The sequence below is a fragment of the Cavia porcellus genome, unplaced genomic scaffold (genome assembly GCF_034190915.1).
Source record: "Cavia porcellus strain 051 isolate PalLab524CR breed Dunkin Hartley unplaced genomic scaffold, mCavPor4.1 scaffold_27, whole genome shotgun sequence".
NCBI lineage: Eukaryota > Metazoa > Chordata > Mammalia > Rodentia > Caviidae > Cavia > Cavia porcellus.
This window is the reverse complement of record NW_026947510.1, coordinates 18,581,243-18,604,972: the sequence shown is the minus strand read 5'-3', so window position 1 is coordinate 18,604,972 and position 23,730 is coordinate 18,581,243. Positions and strand designations below refer to the sequence as shown.

At 37.4% G+C, this 23,730-nt stretch overlaps 1 protein-coding gene and 1 pseudogene across 1 annotated transcript; both read right to left on the bottom strand.

Annotated features, from left to right (window-relative positions):
- Nucleotides 1-4,226: 4,226 nt before the first annotated feature.
- On the bottom strand, nt 4,227-7,661 carry LOC101788903 (uncharacterized; annotated as a pseudogene).
- A 9,468-nt stretch (nt 7,662-17,129) lies between these two features.
- On the bottom strand, nt 17,130-18,056 carry Cavporv1r647 (vomeronasal 1 receptor cavPorV1R647). Its single transcript, NM_001167394.1, is given in 1 exon segment — nt 17,130-18,056. A coding segment is annotated over 1 exon segment (927 nt).
- Between the last annotated feature and the right edge of the window lie 5,674 nt (nt 18,057-23,730).

Below are 23,730 nucleotides of genomic sequence, written 5' to 3'. Positions count from 1 at the left end.
ATTAAAACACTATTAGAGGTAATACACAAATTAAGCTGTGTACTGGATACAAAGTTGATGCTCAACAATCAATAGCACTCCCGTACACAAACAAAAAACTCACTGATAGAGATATTATAGAAACATCGCCTTTCACAATGGCACCTAAAATAATGAGATACTTAGCAATCAACCTAACCAAAAATATAAAGAACTGTATGCTGAAAAGTATATGACCCCAAAAAAGGATATTGAAAATGATATTAGAAACTGGAAGGGTATTCCTTGCTTTTGGCTAAAAAGAACCATACTCACAAAACTGTTATACAGATTTAATGTAGTCCATATCAAAATACCATTAACTTACCTTACAGATCTAGAGAAAACCTTCCTAAAATTCATTTGGAAATAGAAGAAACCTAGATTAGCAAAGAAAATTCTGGACAACAAATACAAGCCTGGAAGCATCTCAGTTATTGCCTTGAAATTATACTGCAAAGCTACAGTGATCAAATCAGCATAATACTGTCAAGGAAATAGACCTGAAAATAAATGGAACAGAATAGAAGATGCAAAAGCAACTAAAGACAGCCATCTGATATTTGACAAAGGGACTAAACATGATCACTGGAAAGACATTCTCTTTAATAAACAGTGTTGTAAATATTGGCTTTCCACATACTGAGGACTGAAACTAGACCCATTCATATCACCATGCACTAAAGTCAAAATGGATCAAAGATCTAAATATTAAAACAAAAATACTAACTCTACTGGAAGAAAAGGCAGGTAGAAATCTTGGAGACATAGGCAAAGAATTAATCAGCAAAATACAAACCACACAGGAAATACTTCAAAGATTTAACAACTGGGATCTCATATTATTAAAAAGTTTTTGCACTTCAAAAGAAATCACCAACAAAATAAAAAAAAACACAGAAAAGGAAATAATTTTGGCCAGCAGTCCCAAAGACAAAGACTTATATCCAGAACATTCAAAGAATTGAAAAACATCAAGCCCCTCAAATTCAAAGACCCTCTCCAAAAATGGGCATCTGAGATTAACAGACATTTCTTAGATAAATATATACAAGTGGCAAGTACATGCATGAAAAAATGTGCATCATCATGGGTCATTTGAAAAATGCAAATTAAAATAACATTGAGATTTCATCTCACTTTAGAAAGAATGACTGCTATGAAAAAATCAACCAATAACAACTGTTAGTGGGGCTGCAAGGAAAAAGGAACATTGCTCCACTGTTGGTGGGAGTGTTGACTGGTGCAGCCACTGTGGAAATCAGTATGGAGATTCCTCAGAAAACTAGAATTAGAAGTTCTGTTGAATCCACCTATTCCTCTCTTGAGTATTTTCCCAGAAAAACTGAAAAGGTCATGTCTCAGCAATATATCTATACCCATGTTTATAGCAGCATAATTTGTAATAGCTAAATCTTGGAAACAACCCTAATGCCCATCAACCACACAATGGATGAAAAAGATGTGATATTTTTCTACAATGGAATATTACTCAAATATAAAATTCGATGCTCTTGAGGCATTTATAGATAAATGGGGGCAACTTGAGACTATCTTCATAAGTGAAATAAATCAGACTCACATTCGTAAATATTGTATTGTCTCTCTTGTATAAAAATAGTAATTATTTGAAAGAGTAATCAGATCAAATATGTATAATAGATGTTGTGATAATGAAATGGAAAGAAAGTGCTCGAAAGTATATAACTGTATGTATGCTTAAGTGTGTAAGATAGATAACCATACTACTGTTTTTGTTAGTTCATCAAACAGAATGGTTTGTACTGTCATTGACTGATTGTCCACCTTTTATGCTTTGATTTTGTGACCTGAGAAACTACTTCCAAGATAACAATATGTCATGTATCAACTAGTGTTTTCTTTGTTTTTTATTCTATATTATTTCTACCCTTCTTTCTGTTCTATTTTTCTCTAAATGCAAAAATAGAATAAAATTTGTTTTTAGCAGACTACTATAATTTTATATTCTTCTTTAAATATGATTCATTGCTTTCTTCTCATAGCATTTAGCATTCTATTCTTCTCTTTGAATTCTTAGATTTTTGGATATATTGGGACAGAGAGTATTTTTTATTGTGGTTATTTGAGTTTCTATATTTCTGTTTTCTGGATGTTAATTGTTTTTACCTCAGTTATAAAGTTTTATGGTATTCTTTCATTAAACACTTGTTATGCCATTGTGATATATGCCCATCTTCACTAATTGTATTAGGGTTTTACTAGAGAAAACAGATATAACATGAGATAGATAGATAGATGTATAAGTAATGATGAGATTCGCTTATGATGACCAGCCACAGAGTTGGATGATGAAATGTGCAGAGGGTGTCTACACACTGGAGCCCAAAGCATTCAATCTAAGGTCTGGACTTCACCCTAGTGTCTTGTGCAAGTCCACACCAGCAGGCTGATGGGTCTGTGACAGAAGGCTGAAGGCTCTGTGATGAAAGGCTGAAAAGTCTGTGCCAGAAAGTTGAAAAGTCTACACTGGATGCCAGGATATGAGGTCCAAACCAAAAGTGAAGACTGGAACTTCTCCAAAGAATGGAATGGAATGCACTATTCCTTCCTCCTCCCCTTTTATACCTCCAGGTGATGAACCACCCTAGGTTGGGTCTTCTACTCCCGGGTGTAGAGTTGCTAAACCCATTTATTTAAGCATCTAATTGTCTAAAGTTGATGCAATCAATCAACCACTACAATCCACCCTGTGTCAACTTAGCAATCAGACACATTTCTTTAAAGTAGTTCCAGATACACAGATATGTATATAATTGCACCTAACATGTTATAATTGGCCTTCATACAAATGGAAATGCATTAATTTAACTACCAGAATACACAATGTAACTTTTCTTTGGTTGATGCTTACTCCTATCAGTTTATAACTTTAACATTATAACACCAGTTTAACAATTCCCAAAAACAGCATTAAGTGTAGCATTATGTTCCATTAAAACCTTATTTGGAGAGAAATAGTAATAATAATCCTCTTTTCTGTAACTGATCACAAGATCATAGCTGGTATTAATTATAATCCTATTTTCTGTAACTGATCATGGGGTCATAGCTGGTATTTAGAAATTCCTTCTTCCACTACTCATTCTATGTTCCCTTGGCCTTCAGCAAGCACCTCAGCAGGTTCTTTTCCTGGAGGAGTGACCCATAGCTTCATTCCTGAAGGTTCTGGACCACTTGTCACTTTGTCTGGATTAGGTTGCTGTAATTTCCCATTAACCTTAATGACAGGGCATGGTAGTACTAAAAGGCATCCTAAGGAAGCTCCTGATCTCCATGTATATTCTTCCTTTCCTCCACTGTGGAGTAGTAGTTCAGCTTCCCCTTGGTAGTCTGGGTCAATCACCCCTGATATTTTTTAGTGGAGACCAAAATGACCATGGGGGGAGTCTTAGCTTCAAGTTCAGTGGTAACATTGTTGTGCTTCCTGGTATGAGCCTCTAGAACCAAAACTTCTAGGCCAGGAAAGGAAGCAAAAATTCTGCTAGTGGAATCACTAGGGGTAATAGTGAGTGGTACCATTCCTACTTCTACCCCTTGATTCCTGGACCCATGAATTTTGGCTACAGGGAGAAACAGTGCCACATAATGGATATTGATTTAAAGCATATACAGCCTGTTGAGTACCTTACCCCAGGCTTGCAAACTGTTGCCACCTAGCTGGCATTGTAACTATGTCTTCAAAAGGTCATTCCATCATTCTGTCAATCCAGTTGCTTCTGGATGGTGAAGGACATGATAAGACCAGTAAATTCCATGAGAATGAGCCCACTCTCTCAGTTCTTTAGCAGTAAGATGTGTTCCTTGGTCAGAAGAAATGTTATGTGGAATTCCATGACAATGGATAAGGCATTCTGTGAGGCCACAGATGACGTATTTAGCAGAAGCATTACATGTGTCAAGGGTAAAGCCATATCCAGAATATGTTTCTATGCCAGTGAGGACAAAGTGCAGTCCTTTCCATGATGGAAGTTGTCCAATATAATCAACCTGACACCAGGTTGCAGGTTGATAAACTGTAAGACCGGTGTCGCAAGGAAGACTCCAAGGGCCTCGCGCTCATGTAAGAACAAAGGGGTTTTTATTATTCCATGTACACGGGGTCCTCCAAACAGGTGGAAATGGAGAACCCTGAGTTGGGGCAAGGCTGGTGTTTTTAAGGGGGAAAAACTGCAATGTAAGTGTTTATTACAGAAGCCAATCATTACAGTTAGTGTGGAGCGGTGGGCATCTTATCTATCTGCTATTGGTCAGTTCATAAGGGGTGACCAGCGGGTCAGAGTTAATTAACTGTCTTTGTTCTGCACAACTTATCTTTAAGACACCTGGTTTCTGTAGGCTCGAGTCTGACATATTTTACAACCCTGATTAGCATAATGGCAGGCTCTATCTCTGAGTTCCCTGGCACAGCACATCCCGAGAACATCACAGCCACAGATCTTTGTTTTTTGTTTTTTTTTTTTCTTCCTTCAGGGCTGAGTTAGGACTGAGTCACGAGGCCCAGTGCTGTTTCTAGCTGAGAAACAGCATCTTGCTTTTAACCTTTAAATTTCTGGTTCTTCAAAACCTGGGGAATGCTGCCATATCAGGGACTCAGTTTTGGCCTCTGCTGCTGGAATACTGGGCATTCAGCTGTGGCTATTGCCAGATCAGCCTTGGTAAGTGTGAGTCCATTTTGCTGAGCCCATGCATACCTTCCATCCCTGCCACCATGGCCACTCTGTTCATAGGCACATTGGGCAATGAGTGGAGTGGCTGAAAGAGATTGGCCACTGTCCAGAGAATGATTCATCTTATCCACTTGATTATTAAAGGCATCTTCTGCTGATGTTACCTTTTGGTGAGCATTTACATAGGAAAAACTATTTTTACATCCATTGCCCATATAGAGAGGTCTATCTACACACCTCTTCCTCAAATATCTCTGTCATGAATTTTCCAATTATGTTCCTTCCAAGTTCCTGACCATCTTGCAAGATCATTGGCTACTGTCCATGAATCAGTATACAATCTCACATATGGCCATTTCTTCTTCCAGGCAAAATTTACTACCAAGTGCACTGCTCAAAGTTCTGGCCACTGTGATGTTTTCCTTCACCACTATCTCTTATGAATATCTCAGAAAGGGGATGTAATGCTGCAGCTGTCCATTTGCAGGTGCCTGAACAACATGCAGAGCCATCTGTAAACCAGGCCCTAGTCTTCTTATACTCTGCCAGCTGATCACGTGATACAGCCCACAAGGCCATAGGTTCATGCTGGGAAACTAAAAGCAGCATAGCAAGCATAGGAGACACAGGTATGTGGGCAAATTCCTCATGTAATTTACTTGTATTTTCTGGGCCTGCTCTGGCTCTGGGCAGATCAAGAATATACCACTTCCATTAAAATATAGATTGTTGCTCTGCATGTCCAACTTTATGATTTGGTGGGTCAGATAATCCCCATGCCATCACAGGCAACTCAGGTGACCTGGGATCCTATAGTCAAGAGTTCAGTTTCCATTAGGGTCCAGTAACAGGCCAACAGCTGTTTCTCAAAGGGAGAGTAGTTGTCTGCAGATGGTGCCTTACTCCAAAATCCTAAAGTCCTGCACTGTAATTCACCAATGAGGGCCTGACAGAGGCTCCAAACAGCATCTTTGTTTGTTACTGATACTTCAAGTACCATTTGACCTGCAGGATCGTATGGCCCCAGTGGAAGAGCAGCCTTGACCTATTGCAGAGCCTTTCCTGTTCTGAGCCCCACACAAAATGAGCAGCTTTCTGAGTCACTTGGTAAACTGGATGGAGTAAGACACCTAAATGAAGAATGTGTTTCCTCCAAAATCCAAATAGGCCCACTAAGTGCTGTGCCTCCTTTTTAGTTGTAGAGAAAGCCAGATGCAACAATTTATCTATTACCTTAGAAGGGATAACTCTACATGCTCCACACTGAGATTTCACTGAGATAGAAGGACCTTGAATTTTTGTTGGATTGATGTTCCGTCCTCTGGCATTCAAATGCCTTATAACAAATCCAGCGTGTTTGCTACCTCCTGCTCACTAGGCCCAATCAGCATAACATCATCACTGTAATGGACCAGTGTGATAGAAAAGTCTGTGGCATAGAAGTCATGTGGACCTGTGGCATAGAAAAGTGATCAAGATCCCTTTGAACTAAATTGTGACACTGAGCTGGTGAATTAATATACCCCTGAGGTAAGATAGTGAAGGTATATTGTTGGCCATGCCAGTTAAAAGCAAATTGTTTCTGATGATCCTTATGGATAGATATGGAGAAAAAGTCATTTGCCAAATCAATAGCTGCATACCAAGTACCAGGAGATGTGTTAATCAGGTCAAGCAAGGAAACCTCATCTGGTATTAGAGCTGCAATTGGAGTCACCAGTTTCAGGTTATGGTAATCCACTGTCATTCTCCAAGACCCATCTGTCTTATGCACAGGCCAAACGGGGTAATTAAATGGAGATATGGTGGGCACCACCACCCCTGCATCCTTCAAGTCCTTGATGGTGGCAGTACTCTCTGAGACATCTCTAGGAATGTGATACTGCTTCTGGCTTATTATTTTACCAGGCAAAGGCAACTCCAGTGACTTCCATTTTGTCTTCCCAACCATAATAGCCTTCACATTACCAATATGAGTATTTTGCCAGATACTAAGTGCATCAATCCCAATTATACATTTTGGATCAGGGGAATAACTACAGGATGAATCCGAGAACCTATTGGACCCACTGAGTCAGACCTTTGCTAAAACTCCATTCATCACCTAGCCTCCATAGGCCCCAACTCTTCCTAGAATGCCATAATGATGTTTTGGATCCCCTGGAATGAGTGTTAGTTCAGAACCAGTATCTAGTAGTCCCTGAAATGTCTGATCATTCCCCTTTCCACAGTGGATAGTTACTCAGGCAAAAGGCCTTAGGTTCTTCTGGGGAATGATGGCAGAAAGATTAACAGAATAAATTTTTGGCACATCATAATCCTTCTCCAAGGGGACCTGGCCTCCCCAACATTCAAAGGGTTCTGGGTCTGTAAAATGACTCAAATATGGGAACTGGTTGAGGGGCCATGGTTCCCTGTTACCATGATTTGAAGTAAGATTCTGTTCATTTGCCCTTAATTTTTTTCTGTTATATAAATCTAGTAAAACTTTTGTAAGCTTCCTGGTTTCCATAGGAAGACCATGGCTAATCAGCCAATGCCAGAGGTCTGCACATGTCAGATTATTCTGGTCATTGTTCCTCTTCTGCTGTCCACTACAGTAAGTATATTGACCCTGCTTTTGGTGATTAAATTCTGCCACTTGACCTCTGCCACTTCACACTCAATCAAGCCCATTGCTCTTAAATGTCATAATTGAGTAACCACAGTCCCCACTCTAAGGTCTGACATGCCAAGAAGATCAATGACAGGACCCTTCAGGGATGCTAGTGCTCCCCTCACAAATCTGTTTCTTGGGGTCCTGGTGAAGGGTAGGTTTTCAGGACCATCACAAGGTGGAGGAGTAGGTTTGACTTGACAGATCCACTCCAGCATTCCCATTTCCCTGAGCCTCTGATTCCCCTCATCAATAGTAAACCATGGAATATTAGGCATCTCTAACTCATTCACAGTGGGCCATCTTTTGATCCATACTTCTGCCAACCATCCAAATAAACTATTAACACCTTTCTTCATTCCATAAGCTGTGACATTAATTTCTTAATCCCTACTTAATGGGTCCATATCAACAAATTCAGCCTGATCCAGGTGTATGTTTTTGCCTCCATTATCCTGCACTCACAAAATCCAGTCCTATGCTTGCTTGTTAGGCCTCTGCCTATAAGATTTGGAAAATTCAAGAAGTTCTTTGGGAGTACAGTGGACTTCTTCATGGGTCACACTATGTTTCTCACCTTCAGGAGTTTTTTGTGATTTGAGCCCAGTTATGGGCCTGGAGGCAAAAACTGGTGTTGAGGGTAGGTCCTGAGGAGCATGAGGATAATCATGTTTAGTCAACACAGGATTAGCTTCCTGAAGTCTACTAGAAGACTTCAGCACAGCAGGGGGTAGAGATCATGATGACTGTCACTTCAAGTGGGGAAATATCTTCCTCTGGCAAAATAATTTCATCAGCACCCAGAAACTCAGTATCTTCAATCTTCTCGGGATCCTGCCATACATCTCCATCCCAATTCATGGAATCCCATTCTTTTACAACCAGTGCTCTCATCTTTGCTTCAGATACCTTTTGAGGCAGAGCATTTAAAATTTACATTGTAGTTTAGCCAATCAAATTATAAGGAACTGTGTTTGGGTTTCTGCAACCTCAGCTTTGCAACTAAAAGAGAGGAGATTTTCACACACGACACACTGAGAGACTTTTAAATTTATTATCTGCTTCTGGAGATGGGATTTTTTCATTAGTTTGTCCAAAGAGGCTAAGACCAACCATCCAGCATCATTATTTTGTGTACTCTGCCAAAGATATTCAAAACTGTTTTGCACAGTCACTAAATTTCTGACATTGAACAACTGGTGAATTAGAATAATCAAATCTATGAGGCATATTAGTTTAAACAGTTCATATTAGTTTAAACAGCCAAGGATTATTAGTATTTTGCACAGAAGTAGAAGGGGAGACCTTGGTTTCTTCAGGTCTCACCAAATTGCAGAGCCAACTCCAGGAACCTCTAATGCCATTAAAGAATGCCATTATTATAATTTTGTTTCTCTAGGACCACTCTCAGTACCAAAATCTGTATTAGTCAGGGTTTTGCTAGAGAAAACAGATAGAACACAAGATATGTATAGGAAACAACAAGATTGGCTTATGATGGTCAGCCACAGAGTTGGATGAGGATGCAAAGGTTGTCTACACACTGGAGGCCTAAGGATTCGGTCCAAGGTCTGGACTTCACCCTAATGTCTTGTGCAAGTCCACACCAGCAGGTTGATGGCTCTGCCACAGAAAGCCAAAAGCTCTGTGATAAAGGCTAAAAATTCTGTGCTGGAAAGCTACACTGGAAGCCAGGAGATGAGATCGAAACCAAAGGTGAAGACTGAAGCTTCTCCAAAGAATGGAATGGGATGCACTAGTCCTTCCTCCTCCCCTTTTACACCTCCAGGTGATGAGTCACCCTACTGTGGATCTTCTACACCCTTGAATGTAGAGTTGTTAAACCCTCTTTGTTAAGCTTCTAAATGTCTCTCAAGTGGACACAATCAACCACTACACTAATGAAAATTAATCTTTCTCTTCACATTATTTATGAGCTATTGAATTCACATTCCACATACTCATTTTGATTGGCAATATTTTTTCATAATTGGAATCTGTGGTTGCCCTTACAATTTTGAACACCCTGATGTATTTTAATGAATGCTTCTCTATATCTAGAAGGAACAGTATAAAGCTTTCAGGCTCAGTAGCCTGCTTTATCATTAACAGAAAGTATATTGATAATATATAATTTAGGGCAACAAGATTTTAAGGTACAAAAGACACATATTATAAAAATTAATTTTCTGTGAAAAATTCTGAAACTGTCACATGTGCATTCTCTGTTGCTTCTATATTCTTATAACAAAATAATTGTAATGATTCTCCTTCATCTTGTTAAAATGTAAATAACACTAAAATTGCTAGTGTTATGGTTATACTGTTTAAGGAAATCATTGAGCTGGGGACATATCTCAGTGGCACAAATCCCTGCCTAGAAAGTGTAAAATCCTGAGTTTGATTCACAGTATGAAAAAGAGAACATAAAGAAATATTTGAAATCAATTATTTTCAGGTATAAGCATACCTAGATATAAGGAATTATAGGCCCTTCCCTAATACACGAATAACTTCAGCAACAAAGGAGAGCCTTGGCTGTTCTTCCTCTTCACCCAAAACACCACAGAATCTGACAGGTCATTGGCTGCACTTCCACCACATCCAGAAGACTTTAGCAGCTGAAAGAGCCTCCATTGCCCTTCCCTTTCACCTGAAAGACCTCAGCAGCTACAAGATGTTTGGCTGCCCAATGCTCACACTTGCATTACTTTGGCAGCTGAGTGGATCCTTGGCTGCCATTCTCCTACACCTCAAAAGCCAGTGGGATCATCAACTGCCCTTCCCTTGCACCCAGACAACTTCAGTGGCTGAAGAGATCTTCAGCTGCCCTGCCCCTCCACCTGAAAAAACTCAAAAGCTTATGGGATTGTCAATAACGCTTTCCCCACACTTGGACAACATCAACAGTGGAGGGGAGCATTGGCTATCTTTCCCCTTGCACTTCAGCAGCCAAGGAGATTGTTGGTCACCATTTTTCCTGCACCTGGACGGTAGCTGAGGGGAGACTCAACTTCCCATCCCTTGCACGTGAAAGACCTCAGCAGCTTACAGGCTTGTGGACCACCATTTTGTCCTAGACAAAAAACCTCAGCAGCAAATGGAATGTCAGTAACCTGTTCCATTACTTGCAGTATGCTGATGGGCTGTTGGGTGCCTCACACTACACGGAAGACATTGGAGGTATACTGACAGTGTGCTGAGTCTATCTCTCAAATAGAAGACCTCAGCAGGTCAACAGCAGCTTCAGCAAACCTTCGCCCTAACTGTAGAACTTTTGTGAGCTGGAAAAAGTATGTATGACTCTGTTTAATATGTAGCACACTAGTTGGGTTGGTGATAATTCTTATGAGGCCTCCCCCCACCCAGAACTACTGAAAAGGGCCTAAGAGCCCCCCAGTGAAACAGTAGGTGCTGGCTGGGATGCACACTGTTGACAGGTAGATCTGGCAGGATGGAACAGCCTGAAGCCACACTAACAATAGAAGATAAGGGCTGCCTTATATCAAAACTCTTAGGTTACCCAACATAGGAAAAATGTAGAACTCACCCAATAAGTCCTGCAGGAGGAGTTGAGGTGACTGGTCCCTCCCCTATACTGTGGGACCAAGCAACTTGTGAATGTTAATCAAAAAGTATGACCCTAACACACACATTTAGAAAGTTGAGGCTAGTGAGATTGAAAAGACCAAAATATTAACTCAAGGGATGAAGTGACAAAATGAAAAATCATAATGCAATCTCAGATTCCCACTCTATCAGCAACTTACAGGATACATTGAAATAAAGGACATTGAAAGTCAAATGACTGAAATTTCTGAAAAGATAGAAAATGAACTAAAAAAAATCTATGAAGCTATCGAGGAAATTAGATTAAAAATAATCTCTCACGTAAAGAAATGACAACCTTAGAAAAGGAGTTGCTGACCATACGTAGAGCAGACATAAATAAAAAGTGGACACAAGCAAGGGAAAATGATATAAACTATGAATGGACAATATATGAAAAAATACAATGCATTAAACAAATCTGATGACATATCCTGGAAATTAAAAATTCTATTGAAAGCTGGCAAAAATGCTTGAATGAAACTGAAGATACACTTGCAGACTTTGAATACAGCATCTCAGCTAATAAAAAGGAAAGGACATTTAAAAGTAACAAAGGATCATGAAATATCGATTAAACAGCTTCAAGATGATTGAAAGAAATACAGTGTAACAATGATAGGTGTCAGTGAAAACACATGAGTCAATTTAAATGACATTCAAAACCAACCGCAGAAGCAATGGCAGAGAATTTCCCAAACATGGGGAAAGAATCTGATATACACAGAAGTAAACATAAAGAACACCAAACAGTCATAACCAAAATAAATCTACAGGCAGCCACATAATAGTCAAGATCCCTGAAATTCAGCATAAAAGCAGAATAATAAAAGCTCTTAGAGAAACAAAACAACTCGCCTATCAAGGAAAGCCCATTGGAATCATGTCAGACATCTCAACACAAATTCTCATGTGAAGAAAAGCTTGGAGTGAAGCATTTCAACTCCTGAAAGAAAACAACTTTCATCTGAGATTGATGTATTCTTAAAATATGTCTTTGAAAATTAATGGAGAAATAAAATACTTCCATGACAAAAAGCTGCTAAGAAATTGTTACTCACCAAAGCAACTCTATAAACAGTAACACAAGACATACTACAGAAAGGCAAAAATGACTACAAATCCTACAACAACAACAGAAAAAAACCACCAAGCAATGCAAGCAATTAAACAAGGGGGAAAGCAGAGAATCAACAGGAAAAGAACATGACAAAGAAAATCCAGTACATATGAGTTATAAACACCAAGGTAATTGGCCTCAATTCCCCAATTAAAAGAAATCAATTGGTGCAATGTATCAAGAAACAGGATCCAACAATGTTCTATGTACAAAAAACATATCTGACTTGAAAGGAAATTCATAGACTCAAGGTCAAAGGATATAAAACAATATTTCATGCATTACAAACCTAGAAAAAAGCAGGATAGCTATTCTGTTTTCAGACAATGCAAACTTCAAAACTGATAAAGGGATAAAGTCACTACATATATTTAAGGGGAAAAATTAAAACAGGAACAAATAAACATCATAAATATATATGCACCAAATACAGGATCACCCAACTACATAAGACAAATATTAATAAACAGGTAAAATCAAATAAAGAATAGCACAATTTTATTTGAAGAAGTTAATACCCCATTGTCACAAAGAGACAGAGCAACTACACAGAAAGTCAGCAAAGGCATAACAGAACTAAATTAAACCTATGAACAAAAGGACTAATGAGACATTTACAAAGTGTTCTACCCAACAACATCAAAATACACATTCTTAGAGGAACATAGGACATCTGTAAAATAGACCATTTATGAGTCCATAAAACATTCTTAAGTAAATGCAAATGTACTGAAATTACCCCATGCATATTATCTGACCCTAGTGCACTGAAATTGGAAAATAGTGACAAACGAATCTAAAAGACCTACATGAACACATGAAAATTAAATAATAGCCTCATGAACAACCAATGGATTACAGATGAAATTTAAAAAGAAATTAAACAATATTTAAACTCAATGAAAATGCAGATAAAACATATCAAACCTGTGGCATGCAATGAAAGTGGTTTTAAGAAGGAAATATATAGTAATGAATGGTCACACCAGGAATGAATATAGAATAAACACAAATAAAAAACCTAATACTGTATCTCAGGATTATAGAAAAAGAAAAGCAAATCAAACCCAAAGTTCAATAAGGGCAAAAAATTATAAAAATCAGAGAAGAAATTATCACTAAATAAACAATACAAAGAATTAATGAAGAGAAGAGTAGGTTCTTTGAAAGAATAGACAAAATTGATAAACCCCTACTTTATCAAGAAAAAGAAAGAAAAACTCAAATTCATGCAATAAGGAATGAAAAGGGTGAAATTACTATAAATCCTGTGGAAATTCAGAAGATAATGAATACCTGCTTTGTACAGGCTAGAAAGCAGAGGAAATGGAAAGATTCCTAGAACCATATCAATTATGAAGGCTGAGTGAAGACGACATAAAAACTTTGAATAACCAAGTATCAATTACTGAAATTGAACATGTAATTAAAAATTTAGCAACAAAGAAAAACCTAGGTCCAGCTGGTTTCACGGGTGAATTCTACAAGAAATTTAGAGAAGATTTGACACCAATGCTCCTCAAACTCTTTAATGAAATTGAGAAGGAAGAAATTCTCTCTAACTCAATCCTGTAGGCAAGTATTACTCTGATACCAAAATCAGAGAAAGACCCATCAAAAAGGAGAACTACAGACCAATCTCCCAAATGAATGTGGATACAAAATCTCTCAATAAAATACTAGCATATATAATACACCCAATCATCCAGAAGATTATACATCATGACCAAGTGGGATTTATCCCAGCAGTGCAGGGATGGCTCAAATCATTTAAATCTATAAATGTAATAGACCACATCAACAGAGGCAACGACAGAAATCACATGATTATCTTAGTAGCTGCAGAAAAAACTTTTTGATAAAGCTCAACACTTAAAGTGTTCAAGATAAAACCCTTCCAAAAACTTGGGATAGTCTCTACCTCAATCAGATAAAAGCCCTCTATGACAAACCGACAGCCAACATCATACTAAGTAAGAAAAACATGAAATCTTTCACTTTAAAATAAGGAACAAGATTTATCCAGTATCACAACTCCTATTTAATATAGTTCTGTAAACATTAGCCAGAGAAATTAGACAACAGAGAGAAATAAAATGAAAAAGGATAGGAAAGGAAAAAATTAAATTATCACTATTTGCAGATAACATGATGTGCTACATAGAAAACTCCATCAAAAGACTACTGGAGTTATTAACTCCAAATTAAGCACTGTATCTGGATACGAAGTCAACATCTGAAAATCAATAACATTTCTGTATACAAACAACAAATTCAATGGTAGAAAAATTATGGAAATAACACCTTTAACAATAACATTCAAAAAATGAAATTCTTAGGAATCAGTCTAACAAAGGATGTGAAAGACCTATTGAATGAAAACTATACTACTCTTCAAAAGAAGATAGAAGAGGATGTCAGAACATGGAAATATATCCCTTGCTCTTTATGGGAAGAATCCACATGATAAAAATGGCCATAATTCCAAAATTTTTATAAATATTTAATGCAATTTGAAACAAACTACCATTAACATATATCACAGATCTAGATAAAACAGTCCTAAAATGCATTTGGAAACTTTAAAAGAGCCCTGAAATAGCAAAAGGATTCCTGAGAAACAAAAGCAAGGCAGGAAATATCACAATCCCTGACTTGAAATTATATTACAAATCTACTGTGATAAAGTCATCATGATACTGGCAAACAAAAGCAGATCTGAGCCTCAATGACACATATTAGAAGATGCAGACACAACTAACACAACATTTGGCCAACTTATCTTTGACAAACAAGTCAGACATAATCACTGGAAGAACGATAGCCTCTTTAATACATGGTGCTGGTAAAACTGGATTTTCACAGGCTGAAGACTGAAACTAGAACCATGTCTATCACCATGCACTAAATTAAAGTCCAAATGAATCAAAGATCTAAACATTAAACAGAAACAGTAAATCTACTACAAGAGAGGGTAGATAGAGATGTTGAAGACATAAGGGTAAGCAAAGAGTTAATGAACAAAATGCAAACCACACAGGAAGTATTTCAAAGAATCAAAAACTGGGATATCATCTTATTAAAAATGTTTGCCACTTCAAAAGAAATTGACAATACAGTGAAAAGAAAACCCACAGAATGGGAAAGAATTTTAGCTAGTTCTCCCTCAGACAAAAGAATTCTATTTAGAATTGAAAAACATAAGGACCCCAAAGTCAAAGACCCAATCCAAAAATCGGCATTTGAGATAATTATGAACTTTTTAGATGAAGAAATACAAGTGGCAAATAGATACATGAAGAAATATTCTACATCATTGGTCATTCAAGAAATAAATATTGAAACAACATTGAGACTCCATCTAACTACAGAAAGAATGGCTGCCATCAAAAAATCAAACAATAACAAACGTTGGTGGGGTTACGAAGAAAAAGGAATATTTTGCACCTTTGGTGGGAGGGTAGACTGGTATAATCGGACTGTGGAAATCAGTGTGGAGATGCGTCACAAAACTAGAGTTGGAAGTCCCATTCAAGTCAGCTATTCTCCTCTGGGTATTTTCCCAGAAAAATTGAAAACCTAATCGGAACAGTGGTATATTTGTAATAGCTAAGTTTTGGAAATAGCCCAGGTGCCCAACAAGCACAGAGTGGATAAAAGGATGTGGTATTTTTACGTGATGGTATAAAGAAGGATATAAAAAAGGATAATCTTGAGACATTTATAAAGAAGGATGTTCTTGAGGCATTTATAGTAGATGAAGGCAAATTAAGGCCATATTCATAAGTGAAATCAATCAAACTTACATTTGTAAATATTGTGCCATTAGTGTAAAAAAAGTACTGAAAGGGTAATAAGATCCAAAATGTACAATAGATATTGTGGTAATGAAAGGGTAAGAAGTGTTCAAAAGGAAAGACCAACTGGGATAGGGGAAAGGAAAGAAAGAAGGGAAAAGTTTATATGTATAGAGGTATACATATTTATATATGCATGTATATATGTACATACAAGATAGGTAACTACTACTGATCTCGATTATTTCATCAACAGGAGTAGTTTACACTTTCATCGTTTGACTGTTTGATAATTTATCTCTTGCCTATATCTTGCAACCTGAAGATTATCAGCTTTGAAGATAATATGCAATATATTAATCAGTGTTAATTTTCTACAATTGCTTTACATTCTGTATTGTTTCTACCCTTTTTTCTTTTTTGCTTCTTAAAATAAAAAAGAATTACATATTTGAATTAATGTGATATAGCTTAATGTAAATTTATATATATGAAATTTCTCTATTATTATTCATGAAAATATATATTTTTTTCAAAGGAAGGAAAAATAAATTTTTCTACTTGTGTGTTGTGATTTGCTATTATCTTTAAATTATTTCTAGTAAATTAACATTATGTTAACTATAACAAAATTTCTAAATTGTGGGAGAGTTTTCCAAACTTACATGTATATAATTAATATGAGAGTATCAGTTTATAAACTGTTACATTTAAGCACATCTCACGTATTATGTACATAATATTAAATTAGTATTAAAGTCATCAAAGTATTTGTCAAACGCATATGATATTATTCTATTTGATTTTAATTCATATTTTGAGTTTCTCTATAATCAAATTAATATTATAAAAGAAAAGCAACAAAGTGAGAAATGCCAAGACAACCATGCATACTGCCTTTGAGCACTTTCTGTTTGATGTCTTCTTACTGCTTTTTGTGAATCTTGTCTTTCTTCATAATGTCAGTATTCTATGCTCATAACATACATCCTGTTCTTCAAAGTTTGACTGCATACAGACACCAGTTCATATCAACCTCATCAGGAAATAAGCCTGAATTTCTTTCAAGTTATACTGCTAAATTATTCATTATTTGCATATACCAAAGTAAATATGTTTAACAGAAAAAAATGAAGATATGTATATTTCAAAGATGGAAGAGAAATTCCAAGCATTTATTTATCTAAACATAAATTGCACATCAGCCAATTCTTGAATATTCATTTTCTTGCCCACCTGACTATTAAACATTCAGCCATTCGTTTCTCAGTGCTCATTAGAATAAAAGGACAGACTGTGGCATAACCATTGCCCACAAGCATCTGGACACAAAGACTGACTGGGTCATTACTCCACAATATTGCACTGGAAGAGAAAACAACCCAGTCCAATAAGTACATGAACATAAAGAACCCCATGAGCAGCAGAATGGTCTGGGTGGCCCTTCCTTCTGGGGATGACTTTGGAGAATGGCTGGTGCTGTGAAGATGCTGGATTTGCCTCTTATGCCTGCACAAAAGACTCACCATATATCCACTTGACAGAGCCATCAGCCCTATAAAGGAGATATCCTGAATGTTCAACAATGATAAAAATACGTACCTGAACAAGGAATTAACAGGCCACAGAGAGCACGATTCAGAGACAAACATGAGACTGTGTGAGGTCACATTGGGGGTGGCACCAATGGAAAGTAAGAAACGAATATTCAGGAGCATATTGAAGACCCATAAGAAGACAAGGCAACACGGATAGTGATGTGTAGATATATGTTTGAATTTTGCCAAACAAGAATTTCTTGGGCTTAGAGTGATGGCCTGAAGGATGCTCAGCAGGCAAGAGGTACAGATAGACAGGGCCCTCATCAACCTATATACATAGATAACAGATTTACACATGAGGTTGTTCCACCAGTACCCAAATCCAAAAGTGTCTGTAGCTATGAAGCACACAGTTACCAGCATCACCAGGTGGATCAGGGCCAACTGAGCAATAGTCAGGTCCAGGGGCTTAGGCCTGTGCTTGCAAAGAAATGTGAGGATGTGGAACAGAAGCAGGACAGTGTTAGCTATGATTCCAATGGTGAATTCAAAGAAAATGGTGATTATCACATCAAAAAACTTGGAAAATGTTTTCTTTTTCTTCATCATCATAGCAAAAGAAAAGCAATGAAATCCTGATGGGAAGTATTAAGAAAAATTCTTTATCAAAAGTATCACCATCATCTTCATCTGTGCAATCTTTTTGCCTTCATCAGATCATTGGATTCCTCCCCATGCATCCTTTCTACTTCATAGCTCACCTTTCCTGAGAGCCAGTGGACTATGTGTGTCAATTCAGGGGCCTCTAAGAAAACTGACACGGATGGTGGAAGACATTTCTGTGTTTCTGTCTCAATGTTTAGTTTCCTTCACAAGGCACAAGGTTCAATTGGCCTTTGCATCTAGAGAAAATAGAAAATGTGACAACTACATAGTAAAAGTTATACTTCTTGATGGTAAATGGGAGAGATCTGCCTACACTGGAAACTAAGATCCTCTCAAGCACTTCATGGGGCAGGCCATATACAGTAATGCTACATCAATGATATCTTTATTTCAGCTCATTGTTGGATAAAATAATCATAAAGAAAAAGTGTTTCTCAGTATAGTCTGAAGTCAAATGAATTTGATTGAAATCTATGATCTGACACTTATCAAACCCAGGATTTGAAAAGGAAGTGTACATATCTGAGTCATAGTCATACAGTTGATAAGACAAACAAATCTCTTTTGTGGAGATATGATGTGTGTCAATTTACCAATCTTGATGAGAGCCTGGCAAAAGAATGTAATTTCAGGTACTGTTATTACTACATAGTGCCTCATGCAGAAAGCTTGAGAGAATTAATATACATTAAAAGTTTTATACCTCTGTCTCAATCTGAAAGAGTAAGGAAAAATGAATATCAAAACAGTAGACACTTAACAATACCTATTTATGACACCCATAAAATTAAAATGATTTTCAATTTTCCAAGACTCTACGTTCATATATTCTAGAAATCCACACTAGGCAAACATAGATCAGTAATGACACTGAAGTTTGTCTTTATTATTAGGATCATGAATTCTAAATTTCTTTTTACTGCACATGCAAAGAGAATCTTTAATGTGCCCATACTTTAAAAAAATCCTGAAGAATCATTCTTATGGTTTTAATTAAGTGTGAGACAAACATTCTTACCTTGAATGTGACGCACAGTGGGTTCATACTTTTGTGCCTTGCTTAAGCAAAAAAGATACCTCGGTCAAGTTTTTGGAGCTCAAGTGTAGATTCTTTGCTACAGAATTTGGTGGCGATAAACTTCTGTGGCTATCTCCCAGGGGGATTCAGGTGTTTGCTTTACATCAGCTTTGATAAAGCTATGGTGTTAAGATCTTAACGTGCTTACTTGGGTATAGACACATAATGTCACGGGCTTATCCTTTCATTATCAGAGATTAAAATGACATTCATAGCTTCATAGAGCATGTGCTTTGTAAGTGACTGAGAGAAACCTGAACTGTTGAGACACAATGAACATGTGATCACAATATGAAAATTACAAGTAAAGAGGTATGTGACCTCAATCCTATGGAAAAATCCTATTTTTAAAATAAAAACATCAAAGAAAAACTAGAAAAGTTTCAGTTTTCATAAAGTATTGATAAATGAAAATAATACAATTTTCTCCATTCACACAGTCAACAAATTAATCTTTGGTCCTGTCATTCACACAGGGGAAACATGGAAAATATGTGTCTGACTATCAGATGCCTCTGACTCTTGCTGATTTCTAAGTCCTGCACGTTCGGCTTTGTCTTTATGTTTTCATGACTGACACACTTATTTCCTGTTTTACTCAATAAAATTATGAAATCTGTACGTATACTAAAGACATGACTTTTTATTGGTACATAACAATATTTAAATATATTTTGAGGATCAATCATATAGAACAGCGGTACAGCACTTGAATATCAAGGGCTATGACATAAGTTAATTCTGGGAAACAAAATGAAAAAAAAGTTTAACAAATTTCATGAAAAAATGACATGTAAATTATAAACTTGTCTTTGTGTATTGTTTTTGCAAAACTTAAGTTTTGATTTAATTCTGGATTCATGAATTGAGTTGGGCAAAAAAATCTTATAAAATGGGTCAAGTGACAAGTGTGAGTCTTTCATAAATTGAAGGATAGAACTACATTACTATAAGCATTCATCATGGTTGAGGAATTTACAGTTCTAAAGCAGGAGGTAGAAAACGTGTAAAGACTCTTAACTATATTCACCATTGAGGATGTCAGGAGATGGCTGGCTTCGTATCAGAATCTGGCAAAATGTTCTGGAGCAGATCAATCTTCTTTCTGCACACCATTAATACAGGAGAGTGTTGCACTCAAGAGCACCCAGTTATGTTAGTAGTTCCCATGGAGGACCACACACATGGCACAGAAAAGGCCAACCATCCAGCTGTCTCCAAAATTTTCAGATCATGCCACTGTATTCGCAAGCACACTCCACATGGCTTTGTCCTGTGGTTTTCTGTAGGTATAAAGCAGAAAGACATAAAACTACTTTTCTGTACTAATCTTTTACCAGAGAATGCATTCTTGAGACTGTGTACACATGAAAACAGGCTAAGGCAAATGATGCAGCTGTGTCCCCACAAAGCCAGGTCTCGTTCACCTTACTCCTGCCAGGTCCAGCACAGCTTAGGAGAGCAGAGGACATGACAGCAGTTCCTTCAGTCCACACGAAGATGTAAGAGACACTCCCCAGATGTGGTTCTTAGGAGTGATAGTGCTGAATCAGGAACTGACTCAGCCAAAATTTAAAATGCAAAATTCACATTTTTCAAACCACACAAAACCAGCTGCCATCAGTGAGAGATTTTGTTAAAAACAGCAACAAAGAAATCACAGAGGAAATAACCTGGAAGAAAGTTCAGAAAAAAGTCACACATTAAAGGCCACATTGAGTAAAAAGCAAAGAAAGTCCATGTGGACAGACTCTTTGTTGATTTCACCAGTCATCATTTGGAGCTCTGATAACTCAGTATGGCTGAAAATGCCCCTTGAGAAATGTAACACAGTTGAGAGACTGACCAATGCCCTAACTGAGGAAGGAGTCACTTTAGACACTCTGACAGCTAGAATTCACTAACACCAAGTTCAATCCTGTAACACACTATACACTCAGATATTTCTCAGTCAAGCACAGAGGTTTGTGTCAATGCATGTGAGCCAGAGATGGGATGAGACCATGAGCCCTGTGGGGAAAAGGGGTCAGGGATTCTCACCTGATGTGTGCACTTACGGCCTTGCTGGCAAAACAATTATAGGTTGTAGAAACTGGCTACCTAGTCTCTTTTTTCTTAGACAGAACGAATGTAATCTGTATATTATGCAGTGTAAGGCTGTGTTATAGTAGCATTCAAGACCAGAACTCAATCATGTGTCTTACATGCATACAAGATCAGATCTTGGTTGTTATTCCTGTACAGTACAGGTCAATTTTACAATGATGGACATCAGTACTGTCCATGTCTATAATTTGAGTTTTAAAAAAAAGTAAGACTTCTGAAGTAAGACTGAAAATGAGCAAAAGACTGGTTTAGGTTCATGAGAATATTGGTCTACGTGCACTAAACCCTTTCAGAATTTCAGCTGGAAAACTACAAAGAGAAAGACACAGCCAGGAAGGCAAAATCATCACCAGTCAGGTAGATGGTCCAAACTCACTGCACAGCATTTGTGAAATGCACAGCACCAGAATTAGAAAAAATGAAATTTAAATACATGGATGTCATCTGTTTACAATTTTTTTAATATGGAGGAAACATTATATATTTTGTCAATTTAAGGCTTCTAAAGTAGACACCTGGATGCTCATTTATCTATAGGTATTACAACACTCATATATCTGCATCTATTTTCAGTAATAGCAAGCAAAAATAATTACTACTTCAAAAAAAGCAAAAATACTTCCAGAGGCAGCTTGTCACAAAAGTGATGCTCTCAGTCCTCACAAACACCCAAGATCAACATGAGAATCTCCAACCAACCTCACAGTGCAAGAAACAAGTCTTCTGTTCATGGAAAATAACTTTCAGTTTTGTCTTCATATTTTTGAAGTAAGCATGTACCAAGAAAATATAATATTTTGCTTTACTATGTTGAGAAAAGTTCTTAAACAATCAGTGAAGGGTGGATGTCACGCAACAGGCATAGAGAGCAGGCCAGATGAAAATCTTTGGTTCTACACTTGAGCTTTATTGAAAGGGGTTCTGGGTATCTACTGTAAATTAACACAGAAGAAATATTTTTAATTTGAAAACACTGGAGAAAATAGTAAGAGCCACAGTCTCTCCCCTCAACACACACTGGTGGATTGTATCCAAAGGCCTTAATTACAAACACAGAAAAAACCTCCTATACTCTCACCTTGTGTTACTTTTTGCTGTATTGAAGGCTGATGCCACTAAGATGAATTCTGTGAAACTGACAGTAGGCCAACCAGGCTTTTGTGAGAAGAGGCTCACACATTTTTTACAGAAATTGAGTTAACATCTCTTTCAGAGCTACTGCTTATAAAAAATGTGACCTCATTTCATACCAAATGGTTTAAATGGAAATTAACTAAAAAGTTATGCAGGTCACTTTAAAAACAAATGACAGTAATTTCCTGGAGAAATGATTTTGGAAGTAAATGTACATCATTTACATTTCAGAGACATAAACATGCCAGAGACTAATTTGGTAATTTTTATCAGAAATAGCACTAATTTTCTAAGTCATGAAATTGAAAGCTGGAATCTGAAACTCTCAGTCTACAAAAACCTCACCATGCAGCCCACTTCTCACTTCTATCTCCTGCCTAGCACCCTGCCCACCACAAACTCTGCATCTGTGACCAGAGAGGCACTTACCCAGAGGCATATGTGGTGATCTGGTGCTCCTGAGAAAACTTGTGCTGATCTTAATATAAGGATGTGACCATTGTGTAGATGTGTCATTTTAGAATTGTTAGAAAAGTGATTCAAAAAGACAGAACCACAGACTCCCAAATGGAACATTTTGCCTGTCTGTGAAGTTTAATTTACCCTTTCTAGATAATAGCCATCTGGGAAGAGCTGTGCTCCATCAGCTGAGTTCCCCTGATACATGTGCATGAGGAACAAGAAAGGTCCCTTTGTATCATAAGTTCAAATTAGTTGAAAACTATTGCAAATTATTCCACACAGATTGCAAACTCCTCTGGAGTGAGAGACTCCTGTTGCCTCCCAGTGCCTCTCACTGTAGCCTCCCCAGGGTCTCAAGATTCTCACCTTGTAAAGTGTGACATGCACACTCTTCTCCAGTGTTTTCTCACACAGAACACCTGACCCTTGGGTATTACTGGCTGTGGCTTTTGTGTATTCCATGACTTTCAAGTTCTTAGTTTCAGGGATACATTATGAGTAAAATTCCAAAATGAATTTCAGTAGAAACAAAACTGGGATCCTGCCTGCACAATGGGGTATTGTGGGTTGACGTGATCACTGCCACGTATTTTTAACTGGAAACAAACTAAAACATGAGATGGAGTCTACCCTATGAAGAAGATGGATATTTATCCCTCATTCATACCAGTGGAGGTTTAAAAAAAATTAAAAGGTTCCCATTTTCTCTGAATTAAAAAGCACAGTATTAGGAAGGAAGGATATCACATGCCTTGGAACAAATCTCAAACTTCGGGGCTGGGGATTTAGCTCAGCGGCATAAGTGCCTGCCTTGTAAGCAGGCAGTCGTGAGTT